The sequence below is a fragment of the Camponotus floridanus genome, unplaced genomic scaffold, assembly GCF_003227725.1.
Source record: "Camponotus floridanus strain SB8 unplaced genomic scaffold, Cflo_v7.5 scaffold25, whole genome shotgun sequence".
Lineage (NCBI taxonomy): Eukaryota > Metazoa > Arthropoda > Insecta > Hymenoptera > Formicidae > Camponotus > Camponotus floridanus.
In genome coordinates this window covers 613,633-641,284 of record NW_020229381.1, presented here as the reverse complement: position 1 = coordinate 641,284, position 27,652 = coordinate 613,633, and the positions used below count along the sequence as shown (strand labels likewise).

The 27,652-nt window shown below is 31.7% G+C and overlaps 4 protein-coding genes across 8 annotated transcripts; 2 read left to right on the top strand and 2 right to left on the bottom strand.

Moving 5' to 3' along the window:
* Positions 1-270: 270 nt before the first annotated feature.
* LOC105249794 (CD63 antigen) lies at positions 271-8,533 on the top strand. Its single transcript, XM_011255534.3, has 6 exons — positions 271-599; positions 3,990-4,178; positions 4,613-4,783; positions 4,993-5,214; positions 5,459-5,520; positions 7,434-8,533. Exons 1-6 carry the CDS (start codon positions 537-539, stop codon positions 7,450-7,452), a joined length of 726 nt encoding a protein of 241 aa, XP_011253836.1. The 5' UTR covers positions 271-536; the 3' UTR covers positions 7,453-8,533.
* Positions 8,534-10,304: 1,771 nt separating this feature from the next.
* On the bottom strand, positions 10,305-15,388 carry LOC105249791 (ubiquitin-conjugating enzyme E2-24 kDa). 4 transcript variants are annotated; one of them, XM_011255528.3, is made up of 6 exons: positions 15,199-15,388; positions 13,536-13,670; positions 13,385-13,435; positions 13,129-13,261; positions 12,596-12,743; positions 10,305-12,414 (listed from the first exon to the last, which is right to left on the bottom strand). In XM_011255528.3, the coding sequence occupies exons 2-6, from the start codon at positions 13,664-13,666 to the stop codon at positions 12,317-12,319; spliced, it is 561 nt and encodes a 186-aa protein (XP_011253830.1). In that variant the 5' UTR covers positions 13,667-13,670; positions 15,199-15,388; the 3' UTR covers positions 10,305-12,316. The 4 variants fall into 4 exon arrangements, with proteins under 4 accessions (XP_011253830.1, XP_011253829.1, XP_011253831.1 ...); XM_011255527.3 differs by having other exon boundaries at positions 14,853-15,386; XM_011255529.3 differs by lacking the exon at positions 15,199-15,388 and adding an exon at positions 14,590-14,838.
* A 108-nt stretch (positions 15,389-15,496) lies between these two features.
* On the top strand, positions 15,497-18,912 carry LOC105249792 (cilia- and flagella-associated protein 36). Its single transcript, XM_025409196.1, has 7 exons — positions 15,497-15,766; positions 16,137-16,529; positions 17,057-17,232; positions 17,536-17,723; positions 17,939-18,236; positions 18,426-18,676; positions 18,752-18,912. Exons 2-7 carry the CDS (start codon positions 16,421-16,423, stop codon positions 18,774-18,776), a joined length of 1,047 nt encoding a protein of 348 aa, XP_025264981.1. The 5' UTR covers positions 15,497-15,766; positions 16,137-16,420; the 3' UTR covers positions 18,777-18,912.
* Positions 18,913-22,643: 3,731 nt separating this feature from the next.
* On the bottom strand, positions 22,644-27,565 carry LOC105249789 (serine/threonine-protein phosphatase 4 regulatory subunit 3). 2 transcript variants are annotated; one of them, XM_011255526.3, is made up of 6 exons: positions 26,347-27,560; positions 24,286-25,884; positions 24,041-24,192; positions 23,751-23,851; positions 23,458-23,654; positions 22,644-23,186 (listed from the first exon to the last, which is right to left on the bottom strand). In XM_011255526.3, exons 1-6 carry the CDS (start codon positions 26,542-26,544, stop codon positions 23,100-23,102), a joined length of 2,334 nt encoding a protein of 777 aa, XP_011253828.1. In that variant the 5' UTR covers positions 26,545-27,560; the 3' UTR covers positions 22,644-23,099. The 2 variants fall into 2 exon arrangements, with proteins under 2 accessions (XP_011253828.1, XP_011253827.1); XM_011255525.3 differs by having other exon boundaries at positions 23,458-23,851; positions 26,347-27,565.
* Positions 27,566-27,652: the final 87 nt, after the last annotated feature.

The window sequence follows — 27,652 nt, the reverse complement described above, 5'->3', positions numbered from 1 at the left end:
GTTAATAATCCATAACCTAAAAAATTAAACACAAAAGAATACATTGTAATGAATGAATAATTGATAACACAGTAAAAGCGAATAAACAAAATCTTTGCAATACTAAATAAAAAATTATGAGTGCTTTCCTTTCGAGAGCAACGATCATCTTGATCATTTTTCCGGTCGCACCCAACGGAAACGCTCCATTTTCCCTCGACGGAAGAGACGGCCCTGGCGACGTCATCGGGGCGGATGCGCGCGCATCGCCAGTGTATACCGCGCAACAACAAAAATTCACCGTCCGGCGCATTTGACGGCGGTTAGTCGACGCGCGAGCATCCCGAGAGAACGGGTCGTATCGAGGAGAGAAAGCAGAGATCGTAGTAGAGAAAGAAAGAGAGAGAGAGAGAGAGAGAGAGAGATAGAAAGGCAACTGCCCCGCAGCGTTTCGCTTCCGCGTAATACTCGGCAAAAGCATAATACCTGTAGACGTCGCGCGACGTCGCACTCAGTGATTTAAGAGAACAAGTTCGCACACAGTGAGAGTGACGAAAATGGTGTCCGGCGGTATGACTTGCGTGAAATACCTGCTATTTCTCTTCAACCTGATATTTGCGGTGAGTACCTGGCGCGGTTAACGGTGTACGTGGACAAGGGGAATACAATACGTCGAGAGCCTCGCTCTATTCGAGCCGCTATTCTCGGCACCTCCGCGTCGCGTCGCGTCGCGTCGCCGAGTTGGGCGGGCTTTGTTTTACGTACGTACGTATATCGGTCAACCTGGAGCAGCATCTGGGGATCGTTGATCCCTCGATGCCTTTTAAATCCAGCGTCAAAGTTTACCACCGTAACTCGTTCCGCTGAATGAGCGATGAATCATTTCGAGAAACTGTCTTGTGTCGAAATTAAAGTTGTTCAATTTCTTCCGGTATTATGAATTTTCTTGACAGATGCTTCATTTTTTTATTATATTTCGGAATATTTCGAAATATAATAAAATCCGAATTTCTGAGAGTGTCTCTCTCTCCGCGATTTGTAAGATCTTTAGCTCAGGTGGTATTTATCCATACTGTATTTTCAAATGATAGATGGATCATATTCCAGGTATTTCCAGGTATTACATATGATGTATTGATTATATCAGAGAATAATCGTCGCAATTATAATCGCCGAGTGTCATGCACGTTTCATGTATTATAAAAATTCTCGATGATATTGACGTAAGACGAAATCATGGGCGTGTTACATAGACACGTTTACGAAACACGTAATATAAAGGGGAAATCTTAAATAAGAGGAAATCTTTAAAATAAAAGGAAATCTTGAGAATCTTTTCTATTATTTTCGCGTATTTGAATTTAGACAAATTTTACAACTCTTTTGCAGGTTTTTTTATATTGATTATATTTAATCTAATGCCGAATTTAATTCACAATGATAGTAATAATCCAATCGATATTGTATATAGCGTGACCAAAACTACGGAGTTTCTGAATAAATGATATATATACGAGGGAGTATCAGTTCGAGGGAAACTTTGTAGTGTGCTTATGTTCCAGAACCTCGGTATAAGTATTATGGATGAAGGCGATCGATACCTTCAACGTTTAACGTAATCTAGAGTTCGCCCGTTCAACATAACCGACACCATTAAAACTTCGAAATATGTAGAAAATCGTATTATATTAAAAGCTCGTTCAAATGTTCTCGTCCCCAAAATGCCGAATAGAGTGTAACACTTAATTGAACATTTTTTTCTGATCTAGCACAAAGTATATTCTAAATGAAATATAATGAATGTAATATACTAATAAAATTGTATAAAAGAATATTTAATTAAGAGACGATGGGAATATTTAATTAGAAGATATTGAAATGTTACAGATTCGACAAAGAACTGGCTCGAATTACGTAAAACTTCTTAGCATTGCTTTAGTAATATGAGTATAACAAGAGATGTTAATCTCACGTTGACGGAAGAATTTGTGAAAAAGTCACCGATGTAAAAGAAACTATTAAACGTCACGCGACAAATTCGCGCACGTAAAACCGTCGTCATATAAGTAGTTGGAAGGATCTAGGACGTAAAAACAACGTCGCCGAAGGACAATGGGACGGGCGTATCTGCTGCGCGTCCCTTGCACGTTTAATGATTCGTCCAACGTGAAATACCAACGTGTTACGATCATATTTAATGCAGGGCGTACCAGAAAACACGAATTCGACGCATAATTTGTTCGTGAAATTTCGGGAAATTTCGGTGGTTTTTTTGAAATTGTCGTTTTCTCTCCTAATGGAAATGTTAAAAAAAATTATCGCTTTCAATCCATTGAATTTCGATTGACATTTAAAGAATTAATTCTTCGAAAAGTCTAAATAAAAATTTTAAACTTTAAGCTGAATGACGTATTGCTCCGTTATCCGCATTTTTGAAGATTAACTTTACGAAGAGAGCCTGTTACATTTTTAATGATGTTCTCGATCAAGAATGGGGGTAGATTTAAATTTCGATGTTCTGCTCTACTCTTTGTTTTCTGGAACGTCTCATATGGATCGTCATTGTCGGCGCGTCCTCGTTTTGTACAGTAACTTTTTAATATAAATCCATAGTTAAAGTTTGTCTAATAAAGTCACCTGTTAGCGACGTACGCGCGAGTCTTGGGTCTGGCTATCTAGGCTTCGCTCGAGGGCGAGCGAATCGACCGGTCGGATTCGGTTTCGCGTAGCCTCGATATAAACGCGCGTAAACGTAGGTAAACCGTAGGTGAGACACGTAGAAGTAAAATATTATAGGCTGGCAAGGGGAGAGGTCTATACTCTCTCGATCGGGCTGCCTACAACCTACAAACGATGTCGCAGTCGCGCCTGTTTTTTTCCCCCCCGATCATAGAGTGTCGGCGATCGCGCTCGTAGATGTCTTTATTTAGCCAGCTCCATCCAGCAACAGGACGCCGACTAATTCCGGTGGTCGCGGCTTTGATAAAATCAACCTTCCAATGACAATTATACGAAACTCATCGTCAGCGATGCGAGAAAATTGCACACGCGCAAAATTTTAGAAGATAGGTCCACGCACTACATTTCTGCGCCAATAGTTTGGAACAATCGAATTTGATGATATAGATTTATATATAAATAGATGTTAAGATTTTATTTATTATATCTTATTTATCTTATTTATTATTTATTATGTGTAGATACAAAATATAACTCGAATCACATAAAGTATATATATTTACTATCACACAATATAACTATCACATTGATACAGACTGCGTAATCGACTCCTTTTAAAACTGCTTTAAAACACGCATATATACAAATGCAAGTCTTTATTTTATTTTAAAAAAGTTGATGTTATGTAAATATATATACATGATTCGAATTTGTTATCCTTTTAAATTAATAAAAATGAATTTTATTAATTTACTTTGATTTCGAAAGTCATCGCTTTCGTAATCCAGCGAAAATTATTTCGTTGAAAGTTATTTGTCGTAATGAAAGTTCTACTTCCTGTTTGTAAACAATGCGACTCTTACGTGCTTTCCATTTAAAATCAAGCTTATCGCGGTAGAAAATATTAAGTGTCTGACCTAATTATTCAAAGTATCGATCACAATTTACACATTGAGAAATATAACTTTCAGTAGAAAATTGTCTTAAGTGTTTTTTAGAAGTATGCTATTGTACGTTTAATGATTATACAATAGTTAATGATAGATTTATGGGGAGAATATTAATTTCTTAAAATATATAGAGTTAAGTTATATTATATGGAATTTTTCACATAAATTCTATATTTAATAATAATTCTAATGAAAGATTTCACTTCAATTAGTGCATATGTTTAACAATGAAAGTAAACTAAAGTTATTATAACATGTGTTAGAAAAAATGTTATGCAATATATATTAATGCAATATCTCGTGCAATATATATCATATCAAGTTATGTCGTTTTTGTGTGTCTAAGATAAGAAATATTGAATATTTTGTGTATTATTTCAGATCACCGGTATCGTATTTATTTCGGTGGGTGCGGTGATTCTAGTTGTTTACAATGGATACAACAACTTTGTGGATAGTTGGTTCTTTGCAGCACCAGTCTTAATGATAATAGTCGGTGTCATAGTCTTCCTTGTATCATTCTTTGGATGCTGCGGCGCCGTGAAAGAAAATCATTGCATGATAATTACGGTATGATTTTATGATAATGAAAAATGCTTTTAAAAATTCTTTTTTCTCATAGCAACATATAAATTTGTATAATTCTTTATAAATTTCAAGATACTTTCATATTATAATTTTATATTATAAAATGCAAAATTAATTTATAAGAAATAGACAAATTATGAAAATAGTCTTTATTGAAATATTTAAATTTTTAATAATTCTTAAAATTAAACAAGTACTAATTTAAATAACAGACGTATTTTTTAAATATTTTTTTATAATATGGCGATAAATCTTTTATATAGAAAGATATAATTAAATTTAAAGAGAAATAATTAAAACAAGCTCATTTTACATACACACACACACCCACACTAATTATATATACATATATGAATTTGCTAGAAGATATGAAATTCTGTGTATTACATCTGTTTAATAATTTTAATTTTTCGTAGTTCTCAGTTTTGCTGCTGTTGATATTCGCCCTGGAATTGGGTGCTGGAATCACAGGTTACATGATGAGAGGAGAAGTTGGTAACATGTTAGAAAATCGTCTGAATAATACCATGCGACAATATAGTAGTAATGATGATATTCGTCGTTCTTGGGATATTATGCAGCATGATGTGAGTTCATTAAATGATTTATTATATATATGCAAATATTATATGATCTTGCATTTAACTCTTTCCATTAATTGTTGTAAGAAATGGAATTATGATTAATATCAATGCATAGACAAAATTCTTGTTTGCTAAAAATATTATATTATTTTTATTAATATATTTATATTGTTTAAAATTCATTATTAATTGTGAAAATAATATGATTCCAGTTAGACTGCTGTGGTATGAATAATCCTGCAGATTGGTCTCGCGTTGGTTTCGTAGACAATACCGTTCCCGAATCCTGCTGCAAGGAAGTTCCTACTCAGAGCAAATGTGATGTAAATTCGATTCACGTTAATGCCGAGGGTTGCATGATCAAACTACAATCTGCTATAGAAAATAACGCTATGATCCTAGGAGGAGTGGGCATAGGCATAGCTCTCATACAAGTAAGTTCTAAATCAAATTTTATCGTAGATTATATTAAAAAAGTAATTATAATTTAATTATAATCACAGACATTATATAAAAGAAACAGATTTTGGTATTTACTACGTTATTTTCATTAATCATACTGGCTAATAATTTTTCATTAATCATACTGGCTAAATATTTCCACATGCATATGTGATAATAGTGAGCAAAGCTTACTTGGTTATAAACTAAAACATAATAATTTTTCTTTTTTTTCAGTTGATTGGAGTAGTCTTTGCGTGCTGTCTAGCTCGCTCAATTCGCCGCGAGTATGAGACTGTGTAAGCTGATAGCTACAAATTTTCATTGCAAGCCTAAAATGCACTTGTATAAAACCTGGTCTATTACACAAGCTGTCACTTTTTCCCTCGTTTCGTTATCATTTAACCATGCACAATTATACATAAAATATTTTCTTTTCTTTATCGCTTTCTACTTTTAACACATTGCAAAGAAACAGTTTGTAATTACTTTTTATTAAAAAGTGCGTAATAGGCAAACGATTTAAAGATTTCCAAAAAATCTCACTGCTATTTTGGTATTTGGGCCTTGCCTTATCTATCAGGCATAAAATCATCACACATATATGTTTTGTATGTTTTTACAATAAGAATCTCGAACAACTTTGTATATTAATGATAACAGATTATCTGTTACTCTCGAAGATATACTACATTTTTTTTTATAAATATCTATTTATATCTAATTCGTTCAGTGTCATTATGATACTCTTATAGTTGAGCCACGATAACTGTAATATTGATTATGAAATTTATATAAACCACACTATAAAAATATGTTTAAAAGCTTCTTTTTATTTAATGTCTGCTTCACGTACAATTATTCAGCTTATTAGTAAAAGTGTATATTTGTCGTTCCTATGTATTATTTGCTTTATAATATTCCGCGCATGAAGCAATGATATATTGATACTGTTGTCGAGGCTCTGCTATAATACTAAGCAGTACCATTTTCAAATTTTAAGAGTATCCATATTTCTTAAGACTTTATTTTGCTTTTGGATTAATATTTTATATGTGCTTTTATATATATATATATATATATATATATATATATATATATATATATGAAATATTTGAGTATATTTCAATGAGAGTATATATACTGCACTTAATATAATTTGATGCAGATAAATATATTAAATACATATAAACTTGTTACATTTATTATTGTTATAATATGTATTTATTTTTAATGAACTATTCGATATTAAAGAAATTATTAAATAATTTAAAAAAAAATTTTATCTTTTTTGACAAAATTCATAAAATATTGAAAAGAAAAGAAAAGTTAACTTAGATATTTCAAGATGTAAAATAAAGTACTAAGTACATGGATATCTTTTCAACATTAACCTAATGGTGTATGATAAAGGGCATTTTCTTTTATATTGCATGTTATATAATCCATTTTAAGAAGATTATACTCAACCAGTTAAAGAAAAACAAAATGTTCTATATTTGTGAAAATGTGAAATGTGCAAAGAAACTGTGATTGAAAGTAACATGTGTCACTGCGCAATATAGTAATTCTTTTTTATTTTATTTTATTTTTTTTTTATTATTATTATTTACTCTTGATTTGTGGCTAAACACAATACTCTCTAGATTCTAGATTGATAAACTTCCATATTTAATAAATTAAAGGAAGTAAAGGAAAGTATTAGCCTCAGTTTGCAATTGCACATTTACTACACATGGTACGAATCAATACAAACAAGAAATACCATATATTTAACTTGAAATGTTTTGTTTATCACAATGTAAAGTTTACATAGTGTTATAATCATGAAAAATGTCTTATGAGATGTATAAGTGTATAGAAATAGATAAAAAGATAATAGTTGTTCATGTTATACAAGTTATAGCAAAGCGTATAATTCATAATGAAATTATTTCAACACAACATCACTTATATACTCAACAACAATAGAATTGTTTCAACTTGATTATCATAGATCTAAAATATCGTTTCTCAAGCCAATGTTGGCAATAAAGTGCTTGTTATTAAAGTTTATATATTTTAATAATAATAATATTACATGAAAACTGTCGAGTTATTTTTTATTTTTCATTTTCTACATTATATATATTTCGCTTAATATGCCGTAACACTAGATGTTTTTTAAATATTTTATGTTTTATGCCTAGTGATGTAATATTTTTACTTGCAGCGAAACCACAGCACACTGATCTGCCATCAATTAGGAGGCATTTTTCATAATATTGTTCATCATACATTGGTTGATATTTGTAGAGTCATTATGACCGTAATCATTCTTATTGTGCTTATAAATAAATATATATATACATATATATATACCCAAAGAGGAATGATGTCACAAATATTTAGTGTACAGTGATAAGTTAACGATGCTTCGGTATGTAATGCACGTGAAATTATATATATATACATATACTTTTGTAGAGAGAATGCATTGGCATCTCTATTTTTGCTTGCTTCTTATAAAAAGATAAAAAAAAAGAAAAAATGCTACGCCTTGGAAATATTAACATTTTCCTATTAAATTTAATATCAAATTACTGCCAATATCTGCCAAAAAATATACATCACATGCCGTATAAGAAGCAACGAAAAGAGAAAAAAAGAAAACTAGTCGAAAAGGTATATAATCCTGTTTACAGAGATTATAGCAATACAAGTTGATCAATTTTTGGCACATGTATGCTGAGGTGCCTATTAAATGATGTGCCATGATGTAATGTCTGACAGATCTATTTTTTCATGTGATATGTTTATATGAAGCTTGTAATTTTTTGCGCATTATATACGATTTGTAGCATTATAGGAGGTAAAACATTCAATGTAGCCATCATTCCTCTTAATTTTTTGTCATTAAAAAAAAAAACGATAAAAAGATAAAGAGTTCTATTTCTGCATCATCTTCCTCAGAGTGCAGAATAGACAATTTATGTAGCAATTAATTGCAAACAAACTTGTGTTCTGATAATTTAATACTCCCATAAAATAGCGTACATTATATTGAGTATATGCGCGCAAGTCTTTGCATTTGTTTTTCACGCCTCCTCATCGACGAAAAAAAAGATGCAGTCTCTAATATTTATAATATATACGATGTTGTGGTAATATTGATATAAATTTATATAATAATTTTCTGTGTTCTACGAACAAAAAAAAAAACAGAAAAAGTAGCGTACTCTTATTCGTAATCGACGGTGCCCCGTGAAATATATATATATACATATATGCGTGTATATAGTATCATTATGTAGTATCGGATGTACACAAAAATTCTGTACATTATGTATTAATGATGTAACAAAATTAGCGTATCTTGACATTTAGCTCAATTTAAATGAAATATTAAATGGAAGCTGTAGCTCTAGCTTTACCCTATCAATAATTTAGCTTGTAATGTCAGTGAACTCTGATATTGATCCTGTTCTATTTAATTATATTATATCTCTTGATATTCTATTGCCAAAAAAAATATTTTTGTGCATATTTGATGCTATAAGTTCATTCATATTTGGGACCAAAGCAAAAAGATCAAGATTATTTTATTCAGTAATAATTATTTCGAGAAAGAAATAACGGAGATTGAGAATTATTATGTGTAATGTGTCAGAATTACGTAAAGAAACTTTTCTTAAATTCTATATGTAATCATAGAATTCTTTTTCCGAATATTAAATGAGCTTTTGGTAATATTGGAAAATGAATTAAATGTGAAAATAAAAAATTATTATATATAATATACATATTAATATTTATTCACTAGCTTCCATTTGAAGGAAAAGTGTTTCGTAAAATGTAATTTGTTAAAACTGAAATTATAATTGGGTGCCATTAAATAATATGTATATTTAATTACATAAAAAATATATAACATTCTTTTTAGATTTATATACATATAATAAATAAATGAAAGAATAATAAATGAAAGAAAAAATAAGAAATTTCACTGCGTCTTGTCGATTTCACGAATTCAAGTACCACAGTTCAAGTTAAATTATATAAGTTTCTGTAATCTTGTGTATACAATGTATGGAAAATTAACATTCCTTTGGACATATATCGTATATTATTTTAGAGTATATATGTCTAAGAAAATAAAAAAACTAATTTTCACAAAGAATTTATATGTATAAGTACAGAATATATTGATATATATTTACTCTATTTTACAATAATGTTGAGAGATAATTTAAATTTACTATTGGCACACACATACACACTCGCACATATACACGATGGCAAATGCACAAGATCTCAGAAATAGATATGAACGTCCTTAGAGTAATCATATAGTTGCAGAAACATATAGAAATAATAGCTACGAGATATTAAAGTGTGCCTAACATAGTAACGTTTATGTTATAAGTTAATAGAGATTAGAAAACATTTGAATGATATATTATCTACAAAACATGCGCAATACAGTCTCGAAATTAGCACTCATCCAAAGTTTGCTCCTTTTGATTGTATAAAATCATCCGTTTGTGTCAGAGGTTTTATTAAAAATTTTAGACTCTCTGTATGTATTAATTACCAAGCAACGCAAAAGACTGATGAAGATTATTGTAATCAGTATTAACTTAACATTGGTATTTTACATATAAATATATACATATTATATATACATATATATATACACACATACACACACATACAATACACAAATGACTTTGTACTAAATTTTATATTTTGGCTGCTTATATTATTTTTACTATAAACGTAAATTATTAGTCACAATCGTTAAAGTGATACAAACATAATTTTATTATAATATAAAATTAATTTACGATATTTTAGGAGCCAACATGTCCTTAGCACATATTCATCTAGCTTTTATGTATACTAATAAATTTAATGACACCATTTACAGTATTTTTAATTAATAACCTTTTCTTACGAACCTTTCTATAAGTTGAATATGTCCAAAGATAAATCTCATAAAATTATTAATTTATTAATATCTATATTTGTTTTTTTATATATATAATTGAAACTTATTTTTAAGAAAAAATACAAGGATAGGTAAGATAATAAGTACTCAGTATTAGCGTATAATAAATTGTATTTCATTCATTATATCGTTAGTTAAAAGATCATTATTTATCAATATACATAAGATTGAATTTCTTACATTTGTTCTTTTTTTTGTTGGCATTAATGTTTTTTATACACGCGAATCAAAGAACATTTAGATCAATGGATAGATTCTCTTTCGGTATATTGCAATTTTTAGAAATATATTTATCGAAATTGTGTAAATAAATGATTTCTTCCTTTCTATATTTGCTTTTTTTACAAGAAAATTTAATACATTCTATAATTTTCAAATTGGATTCACAGATATAGCATGCTCTCGTTTTTAGCGCGTGACTACATTTAATGTATATACGACATTTAGAAATAACGAGATCTATTATGTTTTGTTAATATTTCGATAGTTTCTCACAAATATACGTGTGGGCATGTACACGCACTATTTTATATATAATGATCTATATTTACAAATCCGAGGCAGGATCGACTTATCCATCCCACTTTAATTTATATAATGTTGAAACTGCACACGTACTAGCTTACAAAATATAAAAAGCCAAGGTTTGCCGACTAAATTAAAATCCATGAATATTTAATTTTAATATAGGAACTTACGCGAATCGCATATTCCGCACATGCACTTCACGCGATATTTACATTCCTCGAAAATTTCGTAATGAAAAGGATGCAAAGCGCGCGTTTTACTTTACATAAGAAACTGTACAATGTCAGTACTTGTTAAGCAAATTCTCTCCTCTCCTCTCTGTTTTCATTTTATTATCTCTATATAAACTATAATTACATTTACTAGTATTTTTATAAGCAACTATCTATATCTTAAAACAGATATGTACAAAGTGATTTTAATCACCTTGCGTTTGTGAAATTCTCACACGATATAAAAAACTATAAGAAATTATTTAAGAGACGCTCAGTTCATATGTATTTGACATCTTAGAGACAATGAAAATATTTAACTCGAACTTCTAATATTTCGAATATGCAACAAAATTGATATGTAAATATTCTCTAAAACAAATAATACAAATAGAATATGCAAATTGCACCAACATCGGTTAGCACTAGTCACGTGTATGTAATTTCCTTTTTTCTTGTATCTGACAACTAAAGTTATGATTTTTAGAAGGGGAAAAGATCGCTAATTAGAATTAGTAAATCAGAGTGATTGAAATACAATCACTAGCAAAATTTCAATTTATACATATACATGTGTATAGATAGAATATAAATTCGGGTCAGAATTACAAGTTTTTTTTTTTTTTTTTTGAATATATCAGCATATAAGTATACAGTAAGTTTATTTACAATTACATTCTTACGGATGGGCCACACAATCGATATAACGTAAGCATTTGCGTCTGCTTCATGCAGAACGTTATACACATTACTGTGTATTATGAACACAAAATTCTGTGCCAGTAGATTTGCAACAGCTAAATTATAATTCTATACGTTACTAGTTTATATCTTGAGTTAAGTGAGACACATGTATAAATGTAATAATTTAAATTGAATAATTCAATATAAAAATATAAGTTTAATTATGAAAAAAATGGCCCTCTATCGATTAACTTATATCGCCTATATGTAATTACTTACACTTTAGATTATCAATATATTGTTCATGTTATCTCCTATTCTAAAAACATTAGTATTGTGGGTAGTATTGTATTGTACACAATACAATCCATTTAAATACTATCTCATTGTAACTTTTAAGTGAAAAACTCCTGTCTCGTTATGCCCTAACACACTGTTTAAACACACTTGCACACGCATTCATTCGTCTTAGGCACATTACATACTCAACATAAAAGCACATCACAATCATGTTTGAGCTGATCTCAAACGGCCTTTGATCACTTGTGTTTCTTGACCAACATGATCATAGATAAAGATGTATATGGACTACATATGAGACAAATTGTATGAGAGCAGCAGCGATCGTAAGTCATGATTGGCATGAGACTAAAAGGAGTTTAATACGAATTAAGAACATGCTCATGTGGCATAGCGTTTAGTCCAAAGCCGTGCTATGCGATCATGTTCTTCTCTATTTTGTAGGTACTGTGTGGCTATACTACCCACCAATGGATCAGCTGTAAAAAATTATACAAGATATATATAATAATTATATAAAGAAAGAGATATGCGCGCGCAGTATCTATAAATAATTTTTAACACAAACAAGTCATAAATATATTCATTGTTTGTATTATATACATCGTACATTGAATTTGTGAATGAATTGACAATTAGACAATTTATTACAGTACTCACCTGGATTGCAGTCTGTTAACAGGGAACATATTGACAATAAGACCTTTGAAATTGTCAGTGCAGGAGACCAGTTGTCCTTTAATATGTCCAAGCAGATAACTCCTTGACTATTTATATTGCAATGGTAGATGCGTGTTCGGAATGTAACCTATAGAAAAATACATTAGTTTGGAACAATGCATCATATAGTGTATGCTAGAAAGAATGAAATAATTTGAGATTGTGAACTTTATAAGTGACAGAATTTTAAAGAGATGGAAAAATTTATAAGTGCAATACTAATTGTAGCCTCTGTTTCTTGCAAAAATAATTATTTATTGTGAAAAATATTGATATATTTTATAATTATATCAAAACATTATGTTAATATTTTTAAAGTTTTATAAAAAAATTTATTAACATTTTAGATTACAACTTTCAACTTTTATTTATTTTCTTTAGATATAGATTAATATATAATTCTATACAAGTAATTTAATGATAATTTAATTTGTTTCACACATGATACAGAATTAATAAAATTACCAACCTACCTTAGGAGGCTTAAAGGGATATTCTGGTGAGAAATGTATATCAAGAAAGAACACACCGCCCTCATAAACAGAACCTGGAGGACCTAATATGGTAGAAACCCACTCATATAAGTTATCACCTTTTGGTCCTGCACTATAAAATAAAATTTATTTTATATATATAATTAATTTATCACACATATATTATTGTTATAAAATATAAATCATATTTTAAGTGTAATTCCAAAGTTTTATTTTATTGCATATAATAATATACCTGCAATTGGGAGGTGGATCTAATGTGATTTCTGCTAATTCTTTTTGTATCCTAAATAAAAATATTAAATGTGTTTAATAGCTAGAAATTACCATAATAACATTAACAATAACATAATTATTGCATTGTGCGAGACAAAAATATGTCGCACCTTTTAGCAGAAGTTCCTAAAGCTTTTGACATCTTTGGATTTGGCTTAGCTTCTTTACTTTCTGGTTTATTGTCTGCCAAAGAAGAACCACGTCCTCGTCCAGTCCCACTAGATCCTGCTCCTGACGACATGATTCTGTAGTAAAAACAAAAAAATGTAAACTATCATTTATGTATAAAATTCTGCATAATTAATTTACTGAAAAAAAGATTAGTATATAGCATAAATTCCAAAAAAATACGTTAGTCACGCATTGCATTTCTGTTTTGACTTTGTCTCTCAGTTGATGAAATATTTTTAAAAAAATTAATCATGTATTGACAATTAATATCCCTGACATTAGTTTATTAAAAAAAAAGGAGTAAAATTATTAGTAAAATATACTCCATATTCATGTAAATCTGCGTCACATGTACAAAGTAAATAGAATGAACAAATAAATCTTATTTTTTTGCAGGTAAACTGAAATGCATGTTTAACTAACAACTTTAATAACATGAGGCGCTAAAAATGCAACGTAAAAAATTAACTTGTGCACTATATAATCAAATATCGAGAAAACTGTTATCTCGTACTATTTCGCTCGACAAGATAGTAAACGACAAGATCGTAAAACAAAGAATTTTCATCGACAAACACGACTTCTCCCCTTCTGTCCCTCTCTCTCTTTATTCCGCAAAAACATAAACATCGCCGGCGGACAAATATCACTCGACACCCGCGCGTTGTATCTTTAAACGGCGTCGCAAAATCTAACGCGATCAAAGCCCGGCCAAAGAGGAGCATCGCTTCTCGTCGTTCCCAGGATCCCGTTCGCGATGTGCGAGTAATATGCGAACGGAAAGCTCAAGCGAGACGATCCGAAAGAAAGAGAAGAGATTTCTTAAACATCGTCGCGTTTGTTGTCTTCTCGTAGCGCGCGAGCCGGGTTCAACGCGCCCAAAATTGATTTCTCTTCGTTGCGGGCGAGCACGCGAATTTGTTCCTCTCTCTCTCTCTCTCTCTCTTTCTTTCTCGGATCGAATGCCTGCCTCTCTTTCTCTCTGCAACTCACGCTCGTAGAAAAGACAAGACTCCGGCTCGACACGAGCGTCGGGAACTCGAGTACTCGGGACGACGTACGTTCCCGGCACACGTTCGTCGTCTACGAGTTCTCCCCCTCCTCCTTTCTCTATGGACGTCCGTCCCTTTTAGGGCACAATGCCACTTTTGATCTCTCTCTCTTAACCCTCTCTTTCTCTCTCTCTCTCTCCCTCTCTGTCTTTTCTAATTCGGCAGCGAGTTGATCGCGCGAGAAGAAGGCGATGCGCGATGTACCTCGTGCCCGATGTGTCCGCGCCGTGTTTGCTGTCGTCGCGCGACAAGCTCAGCTTCGCCGGGTCGTCGGTGGAGGGAGATGTAGGGGGCGGAGAAGGACCGGCCCGCCGCTCGAGATGCGAGCGATCCCGACTGATTTCCTCGGCGCGACGTAGCGTAGTCACGGGGATTAACAGTGCCGTGTGACCGCCGGGCGGATCGCAGGCGGAGTAACCGACGACCGACGGCGTCTCCTTCGGGGTCGCGCGGGAGTAGTCACGTAGGGAAGCTCTACAACGCACGCCCCACAATGAGACTGCGTTGCCGCGATTCCCTCGACGTTAGCGGCGGCAGCAGCAACACTCACGAGGAACGCGCAGCGCACGGCGCACCGGCGCGGCCGTCCGGACGATGACGATGACGACGACGACGACAATGACGATGACAGCGGCAACGCTGAAAAAAACAATAGCGGACGAGCGCGCGGAGACAATGGATTTCGAATCGCCCTCGCGGTTCCCGTCTTGTCCCAGCGCTCCTCAGGCCCCCGTCCTCGTGTCACGACCATTCATCTCGCTTTCATGTCCCGAAATCACGATCGCGGCGTCCTTCTCCGAGCATCGAAACGTGCGCATCTCTGCGTCGGCCGGATGTTGACTCTGTCGCCGCCGCGCCGCGGCGGACGCTGACAACCCACGTTTTCGCGCGGGCGCTACCGGCACCGCCGACTCTCCCTTCCCCTTTACCCGAGGTCTGAACGCGAGAAAATTCCTTGGCGCTCCGGGAGAGCGCGTCCCCGTCTCTCTTCCGATTTAAAAATCGCTCCGTTTTCAATCTTTGCGAACTTGCGTTACCCGCTCGTTATAGATTCCGTGGTCAAGATGACACTTTGCATTTCGCGCTGCGAATATTATCCATATTTCATTTATTGACAGGTAAATGAAAAATGGGAGGCGACGAACATTGCATGTAAATTTACGAGAGAATCTCTCTTATAGGTTTATATTCATCTGTAAAAGCACAGAAAATTATATTTGTATGTCTAAAAGAATATTTTGTATGAAAATTGAAAGAAATATGTAAAAAATGTCTAACATTATTTGCACGCGTACCTGTATTGAATAAACAATTTTTTTTCGATAAATTTCACGAAAATTATAAATCCACATATAAATTTTATTCCGAATTATAATCATGCTTTTTGGTAAATTGCATCTTCACACGTTGAATATATAAATTAATATATAAAGTTTCCTTATTTTCGAACAGCTGTTTTATAATGTTTACCGATATTTATCGATGTAGATACTGAATATATCTATATGCGTCGACACATACATCGGCTTCCACATATCATCTATGTACTCATCACTAATCGAAATCAAAGACGGACAACATGCATCGATCCGGAAGAATAATATCGGCGCAGGTCTACTCCGATATATTGCGATGTCTCATGTTTTGTCCTACGTAACTATGACTACTAAAAGCTAAGAGAAGTCATACTGATACACACGACTGTAAAAGAGACACTCGACAAGTGTACGAATTCTCACCGTCGTTCGAACGTCAAAGACAATTTAAGCGAAATGAATGACAAAGATGACAGTGCTTGGGTATTCGATTCCTTGATTGGATTTCTACAGGGCCCCATTTGGTCGTCGCCTTTACTGACTTTCATCGAAGAAAAATCCCTCGGTTCGTACTTCAAAGTAATCGAAAGTATCTTCGTTTTTTTCCTTAATAAGTTGCAGTTTTTCCTGCTGAAATTTTTTGATATTTAATTAAATAAAATTAAAATCAATATCGCTTATAACGAACCATATATATATATATATATATATATATATATATATATATATATTCGTTTTATTAATATATTCCGCATTATAAGCCAATATAAAATAGGCAGACGCACTGTTAAATATAAATACTATTTGCATGTATTTCGAATGATCTGTCTACCCATACTTTTACACATCTGCTTCGAAATATATATATATATATATATATATATATATATATATTTATATATAATACTTTCTTCCCGCAATACACATACACATGCGCACGGAAAAGTAGCTTTTCCTTTGTGAAACTAATAAAACTTTTCAGCCGAATTTGCTACAATAAAAAGTAGTCATTTTGATGCGATTTGATGTCAAAATGATTATTTTTGATACGAGGATTTCTATCTGATGTATTAATAATTATTTATTTAATAGTTTTCGAGGCAAATACCGAAGATTGCGAAGAGTATCGGAAAATATATCAAGAATATAAAAATTTAGTTGATTTACTGTTGGGTTGTTTTATGGAAGATATGAGTATTTCACCGGAACAATTTGAACATGCGTGCACAGTTAACAGAGATACAAAAATCCCAATACAATTTCAACAAGTACGATCATTATTTTTCTATATATTTATACAATAAATTATGTTTTATACTTTTGTTTTGTTTCATAAAATTATAAAAAGTTCTCGTATGTATTCGATAGAAAAAAGAGAAGATTTGTAGATTGTAATATTTAGAGATTAATATATATATATATATATATATATATATATACATATATATGTTTTTAAATAAATAGTAAAAGAAATATTACACACGACTTGATTATGCTTTATATTAACAAATGTCTTGTTTCATTTTCTTCTTTAAATTTATAATTCGTTTCATTTATAATCCGTTTTATAGAACTTATTTGAGCAAATATGGGCGGCGAATGAATATGAGATATTCAAAAGAATGATGATACAAAAAAACTTGGAACTTCAACTGCAAGCGTTAAATATGATCGAACAAAGATATGGTCTCACACCTGCCTCCCTCATGTATGAAGACGGTTTTATCGATGATGAATTGGTCATGGAGGACTTGATACAGTATGTCGTGTTATAAATAAATAAATAAATATATATATATATATATATATATATATATATATATATTATACAAGCCAACACATTATTATTTTTAACTAAATAAAAAAAAATATGTTATTATATTGCATAAAAGTAGAAAAATTTTCAAAAATAAAAATCTAACGAACGAACAATCGAAAAAATTGAAATCAATTGTTTTATGCATTTGTGCACAGCAAACATGTTTTGGAAGATCAGAATAAAGAAAAAACAGGAATATCGCCCGAGAAAACATTGATTGCTGAACACGAGCGTTTGGCGGCCGAATATCACAATGAAAGGGCGTTATTGAAAGAAGCATTAAGAAAATCAAAAAATGAATCCAAGAATACTTCGGATGACGAATCTACAGAAGAAATTGAACATGCCACCTCATCCGTTGAGAAAGAATCGTCAGAGAAATTTCATCAACTTAGGAAGACCGAGCCCTTAAAACCAATACCGATTTCAAAAAAGAAATCCGACGAAGATGAGGTAGCCATTTCTAATTTTTCTTAATTTTATGTAATATATATATATATATATATATATATATATATATATATTAATACATATGGGGACACTTTTCTATAAAAATAAATACAGAAATTTAAAATGTCAATGTATATAATAACATGTTTATGGAAACGAAAATATACTATATTCAATTACGCGGTATTATAGATGAATGTGGAAGACATTAAAAAGAGGCAGGAGTATCTAAAAGCCAGACGAGATAAACTTGTAGCTTTGAAAAAAGAAGCCAGAAGCCAGCAGTTAGAAATGAATAAAACTCGGCCGAGTTCGGCTAGAGTAGTTGCCGAGGCGACTATGAAAGGACAGCAAGAACTGGAAGCAGCACAAGCTTTAGATCCTTCAATACTTCAAGTACGAAAGGCTCTTGCAGCTCGATTAAAAGCTGAAGTTGTGCATAAGTAAAATTAATCTTTCTCTCTTATAAATTGCTTATTCATGACATAATTATCGATATATACGCCTCTCAATTCCAGTAATGTGCTTCACATAAAATGCTAATTGTGATATCTTGCGACAAAGTAGTATCACGCAATTGCAAAATATGTTATCGAATGATATGTGTCAGATTTAGTAGAGTTTTCCGAGAAACGTATATATAATATACGGAAAACTATAAAATACTTTTATGTATCTATGTATTATTATTGCTTTAAGAATATCTCTATTTACGTAATAATATTTCTCATAAAAGAACAAAGGTAAATCTGTAAACATACATCCGCTTATATATATATTTGATCTAATTAAAGATTTAATTTAACAAAATTAATGTAAGAAATACAATATGTACATTCTTAAAAAATTTGCTCGCGACAGCATCTTTGTATAAGAATATATGTTTATCTAAGAATGTAGATTTGTTTTTTATATATTGCAAAATATTCAATAATAAAAGTTTAAAGTGTACATTCATGAAAATATACATACGAAAAAGAATATATAAAATAATAAACTAATATAAAAGATATAAAATAATGCTTATAAATATTTACAATTATTATACATATTAATTAGATTAAGTCACAATAATTATTTACATTCATATTTCATAGAAATTCAAAAAATAGATATTAAGAAAGGTTAAAACTCCGGTCATTAACAAATAGATAGTCTACTAATTTTAGATTTTATTTAATTAAATACTCTTCGCACCTCTACAACACACTGTATTTGTATAACACACATTTATAACACACATTCTCACTTCTTTACAATCTACTTTCTAATAAATGGGATGGATTCATAGCATAATACCAGCACATTATAAGTACACTATATAAATATTTAATTTTTTTTCATCAATATTTAATTAATTATTAATGCGTATTTTTATACGGAATATAATGGAAAGCAGTATAAATTTAAATCACATCATATAATCATATAATATATGTAAAAATATGTCATGAATATTTAATGTGAGAATATATATATATATATATATATATATATATATATATATATATAACAAATTCTCACATTAGATATCCATGACAAAATTATATATATATATATATATATATATATATATATATATATATATAATTTAATATAATTTGATATCAATTTAAATTATAAATACTTTTTTTAATATAATTCTCTTTTTTTTATATCGCTCCAAATACTGATCTTAATTTCTTAATAGTCAATAAAATTTAAAAATAAATTACTTATTAATTTATGTCTGATACAAAATTCGTATAAGTTAAGAAATTTTTTATGACAATAGTTGCTTGTTTGTGCTATGAATCCTGTATTTAGATATTTCTTTATTAGCCTGATTAATCTTTCATTCTTCAGTAGAATAAAATGCAAAATATCATTTTTCAATTACAATTCATTCACTTATTATCATAATATTGTTAAAATACACACAGGATTGTATATCTTTTATGCTTGTTCTTAATTCACAAAAATTCACGAATAGCTTTTCATATAAAAAGGTCTCTTTTTCTGTGCATATATATATATATATATATATATATATATATATATATAATATATGTATATGCATGTGTGTTGTGTCTGTATATTTTTTTTCAAAGAAAAAGCTTATTCAATCGTTACATAATTTAAACGCATATTATTAATACGTGATATTGTACATTGTGTGCTTATCTCATCTTCTTCCTTTAATATTACATTGATGTGACGGTTGAAAAAATGTATATTTGCGATCTCGGCGACGGTTTTAAAGCAGAGTGTTTTAGACTATTATATTATATATATGTTCAAAACTGTATATATAATATATAATCAAATGTTATATTTACAGAAGACACAAACTCACCATCTTCTCAATGAACAGTGAATAAAACGATTGAGATAGAACAATTCCTTCTATTTGTATTCAATTTAATGACTAAAGATATTATATATTTAATCCTAACGAAATTATTTTACAAATTTGAATATATAATACTTATAAATATATTGTTTATATTGTATATTTCATTCTTTTCAAAGTATATAAACTAAATAAAAGTCCAAAACTAATACAAAATCGAAACAAATAGATACTGGAATTTGCGGACAATAACTAAGTATATCAATGATGACGAAATGGATAAAAAGAACATAGTCCAGAATACTCTGTATAAATGTTTATATCAAATTTCTCGATTGAAATAGCACGAGATCGCATTTTTATTCTCTAATATCACTTAGATATTAATTCACTTTTACTTTTTTTTTACTTACTGCACATTCTTTGCACCCAAAATGTAGCACATTTTAGGTTTAATATATTTTTTTAAAATTTTATCGAATAATTGTGGATATATGTAAAACACATATAAAGAACAACATTACTCAGCATCATCTTACTTATTAATATTAGCCTTTGTTACATTTCAGTTTTGTCATCATCAGTCCAAGTTGCACAACATTTTATGTACATGTATCACTCAGCTCCAGCAAATTTGCCTATTGAGATATTCACAATTTGTTCATCTCGTGATGTGAAATAATTTTTTAAATCTCTCTTTCACAGTATCATAAGTCAATATATATGTATATGTGTACATGTATGTATCCTCTCATTGCGATATTTCAAGCATATGTACTTACAGTTCTAAGCAGTCTTGGAAATTTTTCCAGATATTAGGCATATTGTTGGAAAATTTGTACATTAGCTTTTAACACTCTGTATAAAATTAACTAAGTCAAAAACAATGCAAAAATAAATGTTTTTAATACATGCTATAGAAATTATATAAATAATAAATGCTAAAAACTTATGTTTCCATTATCAGCTTTATCGGTTGCATAATTGATTAGAAAAAAAGATATTTTTTTTTTATGGAGCTGATTCATATATATAATACATATAAATACATATTTCATATATACATATATATAAGTACATAAAATATGTACTTATACAAATATATTTATGTATCTGTACATATATATGGATATATATGTATGTGTACTTAAAGCAATTATATATATGTAATTTAAAAACGTTTTACAAATTTTACTGTTTCTATAAAAAAAAATTTTTATGTCAAATCTTCAATAGCAAGCACAAATTAGAATTTTATATTGCATCTTCTGTGAGATATCTTTTTTTATCAATATATATGTATAAAGTATATATTGCATTATAAACATGTTTATAATTTAACAAAATTAAATTATGTGTATAAAACATTAGAAAGTAGTGTTTTTATATAAAGCGTTTTTCTGCAATTTTTGGCTTCATATTTTGCCCATGTAGATACAAATAATTTATATGAACAATATGCTTGAAACCTAATATTCAAGAATCGCATGATACACATTCAGGTTATAATTCTTTATACATCAAGGATTAACATTGGGCATGAAGTGCAGACTCTGGTAAATATACATAAATCAAATATTTATTATACAATTACTACTACTTACATTGACAACCGAAAAGCTTATTGAAAGTATTTTAAAGGGAACTGATTCCTTAAAGAAATTATGTGTTTCTGTTTAATTCAAGTATGATTGTGTTTTACAATCGTTACAAATATACATATATATACAAACTAAATACTATTTCTGTCGAACTGGATAAAGTTTTATAGTGCCTGACCCCCTCAAAGCATAGGTCTCTCTATCGCACAACAGGCGATAAGAAACGTACAAATGGCAAAACAAAGCGCTCGGTTGTTCTTGTGCGGTACATCGCGGTACTCTTTGTCTTCTTCGAATTTGATCTTACAACGCATATTGTAAGTTTCCTTTTAACAGACTTACCAGATAATTGTAATTACTGTAATCACAGTTTAACTATGACATTACAGCATTACAGAATATCTAAGCATACGCTTAGAGCTTCTATATCTGTAAATCGGTTAAATTTGACTATATGTAGCCAAATTTTCCTCTTAATTTATTCATAATTATCCATGAGATTATTTTCCCTAGTGCACAAGGTGTTTCCAGACAAGTGGAATGGACTATGATTCATTTAATATCTGTAACTTTTCTTTATATAGTACATTGTGCTACATATTATGCCACAACTACCACTGCTTGTTTCATTAAAGAAAGTTCATTCTTTCTTTGTTTTACTGACATTCGATCGATATAATTTACTCAGTTTTCATTCAGACCCTATTTATGTTTTGCATACTATACACAAGTCAACACAGACAGACCTATGAATGAGTGCCCACCACACATCCCTTTTAAAAGCACTTATTGTTGTGTCCATTCCTTAGCAAGAGTTCGATCTATATCTCTTTCAAAAATGAGGAGATAGATCTGTTTTTACATGTAGGAGGGTCGTGAAATGATAATAGCAATTAAAAATCACAAATGTCTTGTTCTTTTCAAGTTTGCCTACTATGACAATCGTTGTCGTTTTGGGGAGGGACTTGACTCCGAATCGTCATCGTCCTCGTCTGAATCTCCTTCATAATCGACTAATCCCTGAAAATTAAATTTTAATATTTTCATACAAAATCTACAGATTACTATAACATTTTTCTGTATATAAGTTGCAATTTACAAACTAACTTAATTATTATGAAATATATATAAATTTGATATCAATTATCTTAGAAAATGTTAAAAAAAATTATCATTACATTTGTACTGTACTATTATAATATTTCAAATATATATATATATATATATATATATATATATATATATATATATACATACACGTGTGTGTACACATTTTTTTTAGAAGATTTACCTTTTTGAATAGTGCAGTTCCTGTTTTTTCCACAGTTCCGATAGCTGGAGTAGGATTTATATCCGACGCAATTGGCGATTCATTCGTTGTTGATGAACTATTATTGATTTGCGGTTGTTGCGAGGTAATATTATTATTAGAAGTGTTGTTGTTTAATACAGACTGCTGTTGCTGTTGCTGCTGATGACTTTTCGAATCTGTAAGAATGGAATTAAGTGCAAAATTTAAAAATAACGATTGTTTTTTAGTAGAAACTGAAAGTATAACATCTGCTGCTATCATCACTGCTTTACCTTCATCATACTCCTCTTCTTCATTAAACCATAGTTCTTCCTCTTCCTCTAGCTGTCTCTGGTCTCTTCGATACCGACTATTCCGCAAAATTGATGGGACGCTATACACATACAAAAAAAATTATTTCAATGCACATCTATTATGACATATAGAAATAATTAGCCTGACAATTTCTGTATCGATACACTTATTTTGTCTGTCGTGTAATATATTCTACATAATTTTAGTCCTTATTTTATTTTCATTCACAGGAGAAATATAGAAAATATACATTTCACAATGTATATACCTGTCAATTGTAGTTCTATCACGATCTTTCAATTTGTCTTGATGTTGTTCGTACCTTAACTTCAATGCCTTAAAAGTTTGTACATAATCAATTGCTTCCAGTTCTTTTGAAAAGTTTTCAACAACATGTGAGCATAGTGACTTTATATCCTCCTAAAACAAAATACAACAAAATGCCTAAGTAGAAGCAATGAAAACGCGACTTTACCTATCTTCTCCATCAATTGTAAACACTATCATACTTACCAATTTAATAAATTCAAACATTTCCAATATAGCCGAATCCAGAAGATTATATCTACCATTGTTTCTTACAAATGCATCAAATACAGGGGCAAATAAATTACCCTTAATTATATATCTATTATAAAACTCGTCCTTTAGAGCTATAATTTTCCTCATAAACCTTAGTGCACATAGTACTAAAAATGTATGTGTTGATTTCATTAAAACCAATATTCTTCTAAGTAAATCTTTGTTCAATATGCAGTTCTTAATATGGTATGTGTGATGTTCCACACAGAATGATAACAGCTCTAATATCAATCCCAAAAGTTGTACTGTTCTATAATCCTCTCTCGCAGGTCGTTCCCCGATTGTGTTTGCTAGGAGAGGTGCTATTAAAGTACCAATACTATTCTTGTAAAAGTAATTTAAGAAATCAGTCTTTTCTGATTTGTTAACAGAAGCCAACATGTTCTCTGGATCCAGAAGTAAACGTAGCACACCAGCCAACTGGACTGCACCGCCCAACTCAGGATCGCTATCTCCGACAAGTTGAGCAACTATTACATTCACTAACATTTGGTCCTGTTCTGTATTATTTATCTGTTGTAATGTATAATCTCGTACAACACTTGGAGAATATTCCACGATATAAGTCAATATATCTATACTAGCCGTTTTTGTCTGTGCATCATTCATCGCCAAAGTGATTTCTAAAGCAGGAAGTATACCAAGTGCTGTTAATGTTTTATAAAACGCCTCTTTTCCTTGTGGCTGAAGATTTTGCGAAAAATTGCAAAATTCTTTCAAAAAAAGAACCAAGTCGCGTCTCTTGCTATCTAAGGTCGCTTCGTCTGTTAACTGACGAAAAAGTTCAGTAAGAAATTTCTCATCATCCTGTATCAAAGTCACTATTTCAACTTTATTGAAGAATATAAAACTACTCAATGTACTCAACATGTTATCCTCGAATACACTCGGGGTTGGCAGCACTACATCTTGAATGTATTGAACTCTGTACGTTTGATGGATCTTAGCTAACAGTTCGGTATTTGTAATAGGAATTGCTTGTTTAAATCTGGCTAACTGTCGCAGGTATTCTCTATGCCTCTTTGGCTGAGATAACGTTGGCTCATATTCCAAACATCCAACAACATCAAAAATTGTATCATCGCTGAACATAACTTCAAATAATGCATTTTTATTGAGTAAGAAAATATTTTTAAATATATCATAGAGATGATGCAATCCCTCAATGTTCTCCAAATCTTCACACGTACGAAAAAGGTTTAGCAATTTTTTAATATAACCCTCGGATTCTAGCGCCACTGCTAATTTTTCTTTTCTCATTGGGGATGTTAAACAATTTTCTATGAGCTCGTTAATATCTTCCAATCGACTAAGTTCGCAAGGAGGTAATTCAATGGGTGGTGCTGCATCTGACATATCATCAAACCGCTCATCTTCGGATTCTTCCACAATGTCTTGTGTAATTTCTACAGATGGATCCTTGCCTTGAACTTGACAAATCTTTTCCCATATCTCGTCACAGCCAGCCTTTTCTTGAAAACTTAGAGCTAAGTCGAAATTATCTCCTTCGGACCATACTATTAAAGTGTCCTAAAATCAGAAAATAATATACTTGTACGTGTCTATATACAATACCAATCTTTCTTTTATCATTCTTCTATATCACGCTACATAAATTATATATTTAATATATTAATACTTATAATATAAAAAAACATTGTTCATAATATAAAAATATTAAAAAACGGTTTCTATATTTTCTTCAAATTTTACCAAAAAATTAAAGAAATATATTATTTTATAAAAAAGTACATTACTTTTATTTTTAACATAAAACTAATACCATTCTGTAGTTTTGTTGTTCATAAATATTGATAATAATAAAGAAATATAACTAAATCACAGAATGTTGCATTAGCTATATATCGTGACCAGTGTAACACATACGATCAAGGATACAAAGGTGACAAAGACAAAATATAAGAGAATCATAAGAATCTTTTTACAGTTGTAATCAAAGCAAGCAAATGAAATTCTTCAACTGCTTATTACCTGTTGTTTCTGATATGCTGTATCAGGTTGTATTCTACTCTCCAGTAAAACAGAGCCATCGCTTTCTGCTCTTACTAAAAGAGAAATCCCTTTTAATCTATCTACATAGGAGGAGGAAACATGACCCGTACCACGATCATCCCATTGTCTATCTGCATTAAGAGCATACAATTTTACTCTCCTACGTGTATCCGTCATATTGTAAAACTAATTAGTGCACTCTCTCCCTAATATCACCAACTATTCCGCATGCCTTTCCAAATTAACTCAATCTTTGGCTCTCTCAGCGATGATCTCTTTATAGGAAATCTTCAAGTACTCGACAAATCAATGAGTGGACAAAAACTGAGATATGTTGAATTTCCACATGCCCTTGTACAACTCATTAAGGTTTCTCGTTATTGCATCTTATGTATAGTATAAACAAAATGTGCTCGGGACATCAACGTCTTTATCGAAAGACACGCGCGTGCTGCGCGAGACTAGCGTTACAGTCGGGACCTCGTGTGATGGATAACCAAAGTCACCAAGTCTTACACGCCAGTCGATTCTGGCGTCAATCGTTGGAGGAAACGCGCGTGCCGCCAGACTCGGAGCATAGCAAGAGCAATAGTCTTCCGCACTTCCCCAGCCTTCCACGCGGCCTCGCCGAGCTATCTACGACTACGCCGAACGTGCACGACGCACCGCGAGTCTCCTCGCGCGAATCGCTCCCCGGCGATGCTCCTGGTGCGTCTCCGGACGAGAAACTCTCCCCGAAAGGGACGAGCGCGCGCGGGAAACGTCCGCGCGACGTACGTCCTCGCACTCTCACGTGTCGCGATCGCGACGTGCTCGGGACGCGCCGGCGTCGGATACGAGACACTCGATCGGCCTGCGAACGTTGTCGCGGTTCCACTTGGGCGGACGATGGTCCCCGAGTCGACGGCGAACGCTGCGTGCACGATTCTCGCTGCTGTGCACGATTCTTCCCGCGGCGGCGGCGGCGGCGAACGTAGAGAGCCCGAACGATAGAGGCTACTTCCGCGATGCGGCTGCTCATAGGAACACGATTATCTCGCGCGAATACCCGTGACAGTCGTCGTCGGCTCGCATCGCCGTTCGCCCAAACTTTTCCCGCGTTTCCCCTAAGCTATATCACTCCAAAATTGACATAGGCAACCACAAGCAGCCACAACACTACATTCCGCCATGATAGATCATAACAACGCGCCACGGGGTCTCCCGCATACGTCGCAAGGATGCTACCGCGAAATTCAACGACTGCTCGGCGATGGCGGGGACGCTCTTATCTGACAATTAAGTT